This window comes from Mus caroli, unplaced genomic scaffold (assembly GCF_978045245.1).
Source record: "Mus caroli unplaced genomic scaffold, Mus_caroli_1 scaffold_4, whole genome shotgun sequence".
Lineage (NCBI taxonomy): Eukaryota > Metazoa > Chordata > Mammalia > Rodentia > Muridae > Mus > Mus caroli.
Window position 1 is genome coordinate 100,809,108 of NW_028227259.1, and position 13,537 is coordinate 100,822,644.

The 13,537-nt window shown below is 42.5% G+C and overlaps 1 protein-coding gene across 2 annotated transcripts in view; it reads left to right on the forward strand.

The window, feature by feature from the left end:
• Fras1 (Fraser extracellular matrix complex subunit 1) overlaps positions 1–13,537 on the forward strand; it is a 419,154-nt gene that overhangs the window by 331,609 nt on the left and 74,008 nt on the right. For both annotated transcript variants that reach the window (XM_021162463.3, XM_029477538.2), the window contains 6 exons: positions 1,679–1,827; positions 2,033–2,195; positions 3,683–3,818; positions 8,850–9,040; positions 10,157–10,310; positions 11,396–11,659. In XM_021162463.3, coding sequence (XP_021018122.1) covers positions 1,679–1,827; positions 2,033–2,195; positions 3,683–3,818; positions 8,850–9,040; positions 10,157–10,310; positions 11,396–11,659 — 1,057 coding nt within the window. The remainder of the gene's footprint in view (positions 1–1,678; positions 1,828–2,032; positions 2,196–3,682; positions 3,819–8,849; positions 9,041–10,156; positions 10,311–11,395; positions 11,660–13,537) is intronic.

The window sequence follows — 13,537 nt, forward strand, 5'->3', positions numbered from 1 at the left end:
ACATTGAAGGGTAGGTTCATGGATATATATGTGCTAAATAATTATGCATATTCTCTATTGCTACATATTACATGTTAATTTATTTAGAATGAATAAGAAGAATAAAATGAAAATAAGAATTCATCCAACATGAATATGAAGGGCTTTGAACAGAGAAATTACATGAGAACAGTATCTGCTTTCTTATGCATGTTAATGAACTCACAGTCTCTTAGCTGGTCTAAAATTTAGTGATTTTTTTTTTTTAATTATGGCAAGATACTTTGAAGAAGAATACAATAGCGGATTTCTCACATTTTAATCCAAGAACTTTTTCAAAATTGAAGTATAATAAGATAATGCTTGGCACGAAATAAGCATTTCTTTGCCAGATTTGCAGTGAGTCAGAAACATTTTCTTCTAATTAAGAGTCAGGTACGCTGTCCTTGTGGTTTCTCAGAGCTCTGAAGAGGATACTTGAAAAATTTCAGCAGTCTTTTAGAGATCTTTCTCAGTGAGAACTCACAGGAATAGTAGGTGGTAACTCTCTGGAAACCTATGCTTTCTATTTAATCCCTCACATGGAAAAAGGAGAAAACAGTAAGAGCATACATTTAGAAGAAATTTTCTGGAGTCGTGCTCCCTGCCTACGTTCCCATTCCCTCCTGGGCTAGTTTCAGGAGACCTGAGGCAATTCTGTGGTGTGGATAGACATGACAAGGACCCGGAGCTTGCTTGCCTGGCTCGGCTCACATCTGCTCCACATCCTTTGCAATCACTCACCAGCTGCACAGTGTAGCCAGGGAAACTTGCCTTTCACAGTTAAAACCGATCACGCAACATTTGTTTTCACTGTTGCCAAAATAAAAGAGAAAGCCCCCATTTTCATAGTTTGCTCCTCTGAACAACAGATGACCCAGGGAAATTTTCCAAAAAGACATCTCTTGCCTCCTAGACATTTCCAAAAATATTCTCGAAGAAAGAGGAAATTGCTCATGAAGATATTCTGTTATTGTCATTGCAGACAAACAGAAAGCTGATTTTATTTCTCAATAAACAATACAGGAGAAGGAAATGTTCTCTGTTAAGATTAAGTGTCCTAGGGAGCGATCCATTGATTCAGTCCTCATAGAAGGAAGTCCACAGGCCCTCCTAAATTCTTTTGTTAATCCAAATTTTTGTCACATTAGTATTGCTTGGAGTGAATCATTGGCTAAACAAAGTCTGTTTTACAGACTTTCCTCATTGTAGAGTGTATTATTTGTAGAGTGTATTATATACTATGAGGGAATTCTGTGTATTTCTAAAATGCAAAGTGTTTTTTAGACACTGCCAAAGAAGCTTGTGCCTGTGTTTATAGAACAATGAGTTAGAGCCGCCATCTTCTCTTCTGTACTATGCATGTATAATAAAACAACCCCTCACGGCTCTTAAAGAAACAATAAAACATCTCTTTGTTTTACACCCTATACCATGAGTGAATTTCCCCACTGTTACCTTGAGCTTGTCTTCCAAGAAGATTATTATCCCAGAGGCATTTGATGAGCGCTAAATACTGGGCTTTCTTAGGGTTGGGTGTGGTATTGTTTTATGACTGTGGGCAGGTGCCCTTAGCTTAGGGGGAAGACCCTGTGGGACTCTACAGACCTTGGTCTCTGCAAACCTGCATTCATGTCCTGACTCATGTTTGCCTGATTAGGATGATTCTTCCCCTGACCCAGAGATCTGGATTCGGTTAAGTTCTCTGCCATTGTATGGCGTACTCTTCAAAAGCTCGGGACCTGACATGGACGAGCTCTCGGGGGATTCCAACTTCACCATGGAGGACATCAACAAGAAGAACATTAGGTACGTGAAGACCTCTGTGGAGTCTTCTAAGGGTTTTTCATGTTTTTTTTAAACAATTGTATTACAATACATAAGCAAAGGCTATAGCTCCTTCAAAGAACATATTGTTTCTGATCTCATTTATATATATATATATATATATATATAAAATTACAACTCCTTTCCCCCAGCTTGTTGGGGTGATGAAACCTTTTTCTTCTTATAGGTACTCAGCTGTGTTTGAGACGGACGGGCATTCGGTTACAGATGGCTTCCACTTCTCTGTCTCAGACATGGATGACAACCATCTGGACAACCAGGTCTTTACCATCACAGTGACTCCTGCCGAGAACCCTCCACACATCATTGCCTTTGCTGACCTTATCACGGTAAACAGCTCTCAGATCAATAACCATCAAGGGCTTGGGAAAGCTGGCAGCCTTGGTGATGTAGCTAAAGGTTTTCTGCCTAGATGGGCTACCAAGCTCTTCCCCCAAAGTATCTAGGCAGTGACTGTTGTTGTAAGGTTGTTTGTGTGTGTGTGTGTGTGTGTGTGTGTATGTATATGGATATATATGTATACATATACATATTAATATAAAATAATTATGTACAAAAAAATCAAGCCGTTATATTCACATAACACACACACACGAATATGATGGATATCGTTAGCAATGGGAATAAAACAGAAATAGAATATTCTCTTGAGGATTGTACAGTTTAGTGTTGCTAACAATTAAACCACGAAAAGCTGACCCCACATGAATGAAACCAGCATATATTATTATTAACAAGATTAATAAATCCTATGTGAGAGGTAATATTACATGCGCCTGTCACTGGAATTGCCAGTCTGAGTGCCTGTACCAGACTGGCTTTGCAACAAGCACTAGCCTCTGTTTTTTCCTTAAACATTACAAATTCTACCATATAGAGATTTCTCCAGTGATTAATTAAAATAGCTTGCATCACTCCTAGCATAGTGTCTGATGCACAGCAGGGGATTCACAGGTATTAATTTTCCCTCCCCTGCCTTACACAGAAACAATAATACCCAAAGCCTAGGCCACTTCTGGCTCTATGGAGGACTTTAAAATTCATGAAACTCTGAATAATTTCCAAATAGTTGTGACCTTTTTTCCTATCTTCTCCAACTTGGAGAAGTAACTTGAACTATTTCCATTCCAAGAGTCTCATTTTATAATTTATACACCACCCTGTGTGTAGCCACAAGTTCAGACTAAAGTGCCTTGACCATTTCCTGCAGGCAGGTGAAAAACATCAGGTCCAGACTGCAGAGTTAGCACATAAAGTCAGGCCCTAAAGAAAAGGTTATTTGAACAACTGCCTTTACATATATTGATTTATTTCTTCTTTGATGTTACGATAAGTATTAACTTTCAGGTATAGTAGTTCTTTATTTCTACACCCCTATAAATATACAATATGAGGGGATAAATGGGACTTTTATTCTAGACGGTATCGCCTGTAGGACAGTCAACCCAGGGAATGGGAAAGAGGGCTGCATCTGTCATTTTCCAGCTATGCTCTAAGGAATTCTGATGCCCCGAGAAGGCAGCTGTCCCATCCTGAAACATGTTGAGATGGGTGGTTAGAACTAGCCAGAACTGCTTTATAACCAGATCCATCATTGCATGAAGTGCAGTTTTGATTGGAGATGCATAGCAGAGGTGTGTGCGCATCTCTGTGAGGTGCTGAAAGATAGCCCGGCTTTGGCAGCAGACCTTCTTCATCTGTAGAGATCTACCTCCCACAAAAGTAGAACTGGTGCTGATGGTGACCCCAGGCACCAGTTTCGGGTTCTGTGCCCCGACCCCTGCAGTTGTCCATTGTACCCTCCTTTCTTCCTCAGGTTGATGAGGGAGGGAGAGCACCACTCTCTCTCCACCACTTCTTTGCGACTGAAGATCAGGACAACCTTCAGGGCGACACTGTCATTAAACTAAGCGCTCTGCCCAAGTATGGCTGCATCGAGAACACAGGAACAGGTAACCCTTGCGGCTTTGCTGGGCCACTATTTAGGATCTGGAAACGGAGGGGAGGGGAAATATTCTAATTAAACCTGGACATGGAGCATTAAAGGGAGATGGACCCGCTTTTCAAGAAACTGAGAGAAAGGAAAGTTTATTTCATGTAAGGAAAAAAAAAAGGCACTTAGTATTTTCTTTATGCCATGCATTTTTTTAAGCATCAAAGATATATCAGTATACAAAACAGATAACCCTCTCCACCTTCATATTGACTTTTATCCTAGCAGAGAGAGGGGAATAAATGGGGGGAAAAAACACAAGATGTTAGAAGGTTAATAAATGGAAAAACTAGAGCAAAGTAAAGGGATTTAGAGTATGAGCCGTGGGGAATGAAGGGCTCACAGGTTGTATTCGGAATTAGGTGTCAAGGAAACAGAGATCCCGGTCCCCTTCCTATGAGGCAGCTGCAGTTCGGAGGAACTGTAGCTTGTCTCTCAGCTCCTCCTATGGCTATGTCGTGAATTGAAATGCATGCTGTCTATCTCTGACATCCTCTTCAGCATCCCTCCCCTGTACCATCTGCCCTAAACCCACTGGAGGTTATCGTACACAAGGAGAGGTGAAAGGCACTTGCAGTCCACAGGCCCCTGGAGACCCACTGTGACTGGCAGCTGAGACAGCTCCTGACAGTTTCTGAGCTACCCCCGTCTGCAATGAGATTCCCGAGTGAACAAATGCCTGTGCTGGACTTTAATTGGCACAGAGCTAGCAGCTCCCGCAGACAGGTCATTGACTGCAGGTGTCTGTGTCCAGCATGGTGGCTGCCACTTGAGCCTGATAACCAGAAACTCATTTAAAACAGTCATGTTCTCCTATCAAAAGTCTTGGATCTTTTCCCTCCCTTGTCTTTCCGTGTGTGCCTGAAGATTTGTTTATTGCATAATTAAGCTCCTTTCGACAAATGTTTGCGCTAGATGCAGTGTTAACATGAATAACGTTGACCGGTGCCTGGGGTGGGAGACGGATAGAAAGACTGATGGATTACGTGGTAAATGACAGCAGAGGAGCAGTGCCTTGAGGGCACAGAACAAAGCAATGGCTTCTGTCTGCATAGGCAGAAAAACCCCGGGGAATTGGAACTTGAAGGGTCAGAGGGGGCCCACTATGGGCAGAGGACAAACAGCATCTCCTGAAGAGACACGCACCTCCGCATCACTGAGGTGGGAGAGCATGATACACGATAGGCCGAGGCTGCTCACTACCTCCTCTCTCTAGGCGATTTCTTTCCCAGGCATCCCTTGTAACACAGCTTGACATTTACCTGAAGCACATGAAACAGCCCAGATAGGCTGTTGTCAAAATCCTGCCAAGTCTCAGACGCTCTGGAAAAAAAAGTTCTCCAAACTATAATGTGCATAAGCCACATCCGAAGACATTGTGAAAACACAATTTCTTGGGCAGCATCCCAAAAGCTCCCACTGGTGTAGCCCATGAACCAATACTTTTTGTTAGCCTATGCGTGATGCCCAGGATGGGTGCTTGTCCTAGGACCACTAAGAGACTCTTCATTCTATAGTGTAATGGGCATGAACCTAACGGAAAGAAAAGATGCTCAAGGGCACACAATAATTGACCAGTTTATATCAACTGAAGAAGTGGCCTTTTCCTCAGAGGAAGAAGCCCCATACCTCTGTTTGGAAGCAAGTGTTTTGTATGCTGATGCAACTTGCTACCTGAATTTAATTCTAGGCCTTTGGAACACAGTTTTAAATTTGGTAAAAGCAACTTTTACTTTTTAACCAAGCAAGATGGAAAACAGAATGATTACCGTGTTGAGCATGAAACCCGATGGCATAGAATCTAAGTTCATTCAGGACCGGCCTGATCAGGGCATGACCCGCTGAGTTGTTCTGAGGACCTCTCAGTTCCAGTGCTGAGTAAAGCAGGTGTTCAGGATGACAGCCACACTCACCGGGGACAGTTTAATTTGTACCTAGGACATTCTGCTGAGGAAGGCAGGGAACACACATCAGAGATGTACATCAAAAATAGAAAGTGCAATTTTAAAACTTGGAAAGACTGATGCTTTGCAGCCTCCCTGTCTGACTCCCCTGATGACCAACTAACTCTCCACCAGTTTTAAAATGAGGCTTATTTTATTCTGTATATTTTGAGGTAGTGTTTACGGAGGCTTTTCTTGACCCAGATAACAAAGTCACAGTTCCCAGTTTATGAAGATTGAAGAAAGGAGAAGGCAAAACTGGGAAGTGCCCTCAGCAGCTCCTTCTGGAAACCGTGATCTCTCTGTCCCAGAGAATACTAGGTCACTGGCTGCTTAGGTCTCTCTCAGCTGCAGTCTTCTTTTTCTTCTTTCAAACAAGTTGTGAGAAAACAAGCCAACAAAAGGCACTCTTCAGTCCTGGTCTTTACACTGGGGTGCCAGCAAACAGCTCTGTCTACAGTTAAGAGGTTAATAGCCTTTTTAGAATCTGGTGTTTGCAAAGAATCATATAGAGGGTAGAGGAAGCTCTTTGGTTTTTATACAGACCACCTCTACTTTGTGTTGTTCATATATACCCAGGAAATGTGTAGACACAGAATTATTTTTCTCTCCACTCTAGAAAACTGTGGTATCGAGTAAAAAAATCAATCAATTAGAAGGACTTGGCTAGAAGCAAGACCAGGCCAAGCCATCCATCACTTAGACGTTGCTTACTCTCGCCCTTGGCCCTTTGCAACGTTTGTTATTGGATGGGGTGAGGAATCAGGAGGCAGCAAAGTACATAACTTTGAAAGGCGCCCCCATGAGCATCTCACTTCCCAAAATGTACCCAGTTGGTCAATTTTCAGTTACAATAACACAAACCGGAGATAAGTCAACTGCCAGAGAGGCAAGATATACTTTCCTTGTGAGAGCAGTGGTAGGAGTTTGTGGTCAGTTGGACCCCCTAGCTATGGCAACCCATCGTAACCAGAGTAAAATGGTAGAACGAAGCTCTCTCCTTAAGCCCAGTGTAACTTTAATTTTTTCAATGTCTACTTGTAATTTTGGTTCTTAAATGCTTTAACCTCCACCACCTATCAGAAGTAGTAGAAAAGAAAAGATACAGGGGAAGTGGACCTGTTTAGAAAGGCTCTTTGGGGCAACTCTCGTCAGTGTCGTCTGGGAATTGGCAGTTCAGTTCGCAGATCAACAGGGGCAGTTCGATGCACTCACCAACACTTCACAAATATGCTAGTAGTCCAGATCGGTAGAATTGGGATTATAAACATGAATCAGCAGCAATGCCACTAGCAGACAGCCAGGCCTTAGCTTCAGCACCAGTCAGCATGAGGGACCTGGAAGAATGCCAGGAAAAGTTCTCAGCTGTGCCTCTCTCATCAAAGAGAAGACCATCAAAGATGGGAGACCCACAAGCATTGCACAGCTAGCTCTATAAGCAAGCCAAGTTCACCCCCCATCACTGTCCTTTTTATACTCCCTCCAAACATCACATATCCTCCATGGGTCTTGCCTCGGCACGTGAGTCTGTCTCAGCTAGCATCATTTGCCAATCATCCTGAATCCTAGCAAGTAGCAAGAAACTGTAGCACAGCACCAGAAGGTTTTTGGTGCATGTCTCTCTATGGAGTCCTGACAAATGCAGCTCAAGTATGCAATGTAAGGCAGACCAATATATGCATGTTGTTACCAAAGAATCCTTCATCATATCCTTTCTTTAGCGGAACATCCTCTCTCCTGTGTCTGCTTCAGCTAAACATTCCTTCATGAGTCTGCCTTAGTCTTTCATCTGTGTCCACTTCAGGAAAATGCTGCTTCACGTGTTTGCCCCGGCAAAATGCCATACAACACAGCTGACTTTCCAAAGAACCCTGAAATGTCCACTTCAGCCCAGGATTTGAAAGAGAGAAAGAAATGATGCAGGGTCCTAGCATCCTCAAAGCCACCCTGATTCTAAGACTTCCCACTTAGTTCCATCTCCTAAAGGCTTCACACCACAGGCTGGAGACTAGTACATGGTCTTAGTGGGACACTCACTCAGACTGTAGTAGCACTTCCTCCTGGAATGGGACCAAAACACTTCCAAGTCTGAAAGGTACCTGAGTGTTGTGGTATTTATGTGGTGTCTGAGTACCCAGTAGCCTTGGCATACTCCCCTATAGGCTGGGTTGTAACTGATGTATAGTTCAAGACACTTTGGAAATCAGACCTGGAATATGGGAAGGAGTGCTGGAAAATGGTGTCTTCTATTCATGTTATAGCTATTGTCACCATGAATTCACAGCAGCAGTGGCTGCCTGCACAGACTCCCACAGGACTGGGCCTGCCAACACTCCAACCACTGCTCTACGAGAGACAAAGGCTACAAGGGTGTGGGGAGTTACATTCTTAGTGGCACACAGTCCCTGGTACTTTGACTCTTCCTCAAGCAGTAACCCTAATTAAATGCAGTCTCCTTCCCTCTCTCTCTTAAAAAGAAAAAAGCAAAACAGAACAAAACAAAACAACCATAAAACTACATGGAAGTAGGAGAGGAACTTGAGAATAAAGAAAGCTTAAAAACAAGAAACTTGGAAGTCAAATGGGAATGTTGTGGGAAGAGAGGGTCTAAACAGAGAAGGCAATAGTTAACTTTTTCTTAGGTAGAGAAATGGGTAACACTTGAAGAATATACCAGGAAGAGGGCCTCTGAAATTGCTAACGTTTAAATTAGAATGCTGGTTATTTGTATTGATATTTACGCTCTGTTTGGGTAAATGATTGGAAAGAAACCAACCACAGAATCTGTCCTGTGTAAATGTAAAGCAACCAAGAGGTTTCAGGTACTTGGACATCACCTGATTCCCTGTCGAGACAGCAGGACCGGCACATCCATTTAGAGATGGGAAGAGTCTTAGAAGCACTATCCAACCCAAGACCAGTTTCTGGTCTTGAGCTCTGTCCTGGCTTCTCCCACAATCATACTTTTATCACATGTTGCTAAGGTCTTCTTTTCTAGATGAGATTCTTATCAATCAAGGTATATGTTTTCTCTTGATATTATGCAGGAGATCGCTTTGGCCCAGGAGCCAACAGTGAACTGGAGGCTTCATTCCCTATTCAAGATGTCCTAGAAAACTACATTTATTACTTTCAGAGCATTCATGAAAGCATCGAGCCGACCCATGATGTGTTTAGTTTTTATGTGAGTGACGGAAGCGGTCGCTCTGAAATCCACAGCATCAATATCACCATTGAGGTAAAGACTTTGGAAGGTGGAGAGTAAGCCTTCAGGCACACAACATCCCACTCTTAAAAGAGCTGACCTTAAACTACATGATATCCCAGTCTTAACCAAGCCCATGTATCAACTCACAAGCAAAGGGCTGCATGTGACCTTCAAATTTAAATATCAATTTTAACACATAACCCTGACCTTCTGGAAGCTTTCGAAATAGTAGTTGGCATTTGGGGAAGGTCTGAGTTGGAGATATGAATTTCTGATTTAAGATAAAATTATTTTTGTTTTTGGGTAAAACAATTTGTAGGAATCAGAGACACCATGCCGTTTCCATATTTAGATGAAAACTGACATATGCCCATCTCTGATATTACCACAAGTGGGTTCTCCATACACTGCTGGCCTTTTCTTTTATAAATTAATTTTATTTATTTAACTATAAAATCAAAAGAATTTGATCCTCAGTCCTATACTTATTGAGAAACTCACCCCCCCCCCTTTGGTTTTTCGAGACAGGGTTTCTCTGTGTAGCCCTGGCTGTCCTGGAACTCACTTTGTAGAGCAGGCTGGCCTCGAACTCAGAAATCCACTGCCTCTGCCTCCCGAGTGCTGGGATTAAATCATAGTCTTGCTTTATGGCACCAAGGAGAGGGAGAAAAAAGATAAATCTGAGAATGAAATGCCCTCTGCCTTGAGAAGATAAAATGTGTGAAAACTTGTATAAGGGCCAGGGATGGAGCAGGGCTAGGAGGCAGCACTAGAAGCTATGTGTGGTGTGTTGCGAAATTTCTAAGACCACCTGAATTAAAATAGACTTTGATCCTCAAATATACCTGTATTTCTAAATTATGTCTTTTGTTTATATCTAGAAAATTATGGTCACTCTACCTATGGAAAATACCTTAGTAACTGTTTATAGAATGTCCATCAGCCTCCTATCAGCCTCCTTTTATTTATGTGACCTCTTATTTATAATCTACATTTTTGACTAGGAGATAAACCCAGCAGCACATTAAAAACTGATTGGATAGTGAAGGTTGTTTCAGTAATGATACATTCTCCGAATGCTTGGGTTTTTTTTTTCCTTCTTAAACTCATATCTGTGTGAGACCAAATATTTTATACTTTCATCAGAGGAAGAACGATGAGCCTCCCAGGATGACCTTGCGGCCCCTGGGAGTACGACTGAGCTCGGGAGTGGCGATAAGCAATTCTTCCTTGAGCCTACAAGATCTGGACACCCCAGATAATGAGCTGATCTTTGTATTGATGAAAAAGCCTGACCATGGTAAGACACAAACCAGGGTGGAAAGCTGCTGCTTCATTAATGTGCCTGATGGGTGGTGAGCGTGAGCTTGTGGGTGGGTTCATTACTCCTTCTCCTTCCCTACGTACAGCCAGTCCTCTGCATCAAAATATAATCAGATTCACAGCTAGCCAAGAGCCTTACGGGTCCTGGTTGATGCTATTTTAAAAACCTGCATGCTAAGTAATTGGTGTCTCTGAAATTTCACTTCAACTCTTTTCTTGGTCTCCTTTATAATCTCAAGCAAAACAGGTTTCAGTGTTTGTGTAGCTTCTTCTCAGGGTAGACGACATCATTTGATCATCGGTGCTGCCCCATGCAGCCTATCAGCATGTTAGAAGACTCTCACAAACATGTTCCCTGTGCCACAGGAGCATTCTCTAATTTAAAGCAAATGTAGACTCCACCCCCTCCTCTAAATGCTACCCCGAAGCTAAAGCTCTGGAGACATGCATGGTGTCAATCACTCTCAACTCCAGGTTGCACTTTTAAAGACAGAATTGCTGTTGTTGCTGCAGGGTTAATAATGGAAGCAGCTACCGGCCAACCCATTTTCCGATTACCTTAATTCTCAATCTCTGATGACTATAACTATAGTCTGATGGCATATACCCTTGCCATGTGGGACCCCCTTAAAAACAGAAAAACAAGCCTCCTTAAAAGCATGCTTATAGCCTTCATCAATTTGAAAGGAATTTAAAACATAGACCCTGTGATCTGCACACTGTAAGCAGAGAGGATGGAGGGCTATTTTCACTTTGCAGAAAGGAAAATAAAGTTCAGATCATGGAGTGGGTTTGAATCCGGGGAGGGAGATGTGATATTTTTAAGCCACTATATTTCACTTCCACTTGTGTCTCCTTAGGAGAATTTTAGTCTCAAGAGTGGACCTTTGTCTTCTTTATTTATAGACAAGGTCACAGGTCACAACCTATGCCTACACCAAGGGTCTCTGAGCTACTTCATATTCTACATAGGCTCACGTTAGTTGGCAAAGTTGGACTGTTTTGATTATATAAGTATATAAATCTATTTGTTTCTTTATCATTCCTCTCTTCCTTCTGCAGGTCATCTACTCCGGAGGTCTACTGCCTCTGACCCTCTAGAAAATGGGACAGTCTTAGACCAAGGCTCCTCCTTCACCTATCAGGATGTCCTAGCTGGGCTGGTTGGCTACTTACCTGGTGATACCTATATGGCAGTCGATGAGTTCCGGTTCTCTCTCACGGATGGCCTCCATGTAGACACAGGGAGAATGGAGATCTATATAGAACTGCCATCAACCAACATTCCCCACTTGGCAATAAACCGAGGACTTCAGCTTTCAGCAGGTGTGTTAGCCCGATTTTTTTGTCACCATGACACATACTTATGAAAAACACATTCAAAGGAAGCATATTTTTATGGGTTCGTGGTTTCATGGGTTTTAGTTCATAAGTGGCTGGCTCCAGAGTTTTCTGTGGGGAGGAGGAGGAGGAGGAAGAGGAAGAGGAGGAGGAGGAGGAGGGGAAGGAGAAGGAAGAAGAAGAAGAAGAAGAAGAAGAAGAAGAAGAAGAAGAAGAAGAAGAAGAAGAAGAAGAAGAAGAAGAAGAAGAAGAAGAAGAAGAAGAAGAAGAAGAAGAGACCACCATTATGGGAGAAACAAGAAGAGCTGATCATAGCTCCTTGTCTTTTGATAAGCAGGGCTAAAGACCAGAGCAGTATCTAGCTGCCAAGGACACACACACACCCGAGACCTACTTCCTAAGCTGAGTTCTACCCCCTAAAGTTTTTAGCACTTGCCAAAATAGTGACATTAGCTAGAGACTAAGCCTCAACACATGCACCTGTGAAGAACATTCCATCATCAAGCCATAGCAATTCCTGTAGGAATGGAAGAGCATAACCCCGTTTTCCCATACTTACTTTTTTATATATATAAAAAAGAAGCCTGTGTAGACAGTCAGTATCTTCTTCCATGTTAATGCTCTGGATTCCTTTTGAGGGAACTATTCAATATCTAAGGAAAGTGGAATTTGGGGGAAATTTCTGTTTAAGAACCCCAAGATGTGAGTTAGAAATACGAACCAAGGAAATTCTCCAGGCAAGACACCTCTGCCGGTGAATTTGAGAACATTTTATGATGTGTCCATAATATTTTCAGTAGCCTCAAAATCATAAGATTCAGCTTAGAGCCAGGTTTCCTGTGATCGTGCCTCTGTCCAACCTACAGCATAGAAACCTACAACAAAAGAACCCTGGCAAGGTTTTTCAAGACTTTAATTTTTAAATAAATTGAAAAGGCACAGAAGAGCAGTTGGGAGGCTACTGGGAGTTAAGGGGTTATGCAAATAATTGACAATCACTTTGTATGCCATTCTGGCATCAAACTGTCAGACTTTTGCTGTGTTTTAGTAGCATTAAAGGCACAATGATAGGTATTAGCCTTGAATATGCTATACTGTAGGAAGTTAACAGTGAGTGGGCCTTTGACTAGAGTCTCTGTGCACCAGAACTCTGTAGTTTGTTTATTTTAGTTTCCCATATGTTTTGTATTGAAAAATAAGCACATGGTATAATAAAGTCTGCAGTTTTGAGAGTTATCGAAGCTTCTATAAATTGGCATTTTGCTACTTACAAGCAAAGTAGTCTGTTATTGTTGCATGGACTCTTGGAGAAGGCATGATTGTTTTTTCCATCGAACTTCAAATCACTCTGTCCTCTAAGCCTTGTGGTGTATTGCAGAGGGACAGCAGGGGTGACATCACATGCACTGGGATACATGACACACGAGGAACTTGTGCTTGGGATATAGCATATCGTGTCAAGCACCGAGTCAGTCAGATCTTTGTCTGGAGGAAGACATTGTCTTGTCCCTCAAGGCTACTTACTGGGTGGTCTGGGTAGAGTGTGAAAGGTCACATTTTTGGGAGAAGGGGCAGTGCCATTCTAAACACTAAGACATGTGTGGCATGGATGTTGAGTGTTGACATCACTAGTATTTGCTGTTTTTAAGACAGGAACATAGCTGGGCAGGAAGCAAACAAAGGGCAGGGTTATGAGAAGTGTTCCCATGGTGGGTGTCTTGCCTCTGCCCCCAGTCTCCACACAGACCCTAAACCTGACCCCTATGCTCAGTTTACCTTCCAACTTGAGGAACACTGATTTTGACAGTTTTGTCCAAGATGACAATGAGAGATGCTCATGAGCTCATGTACAGCTGGTGCTTG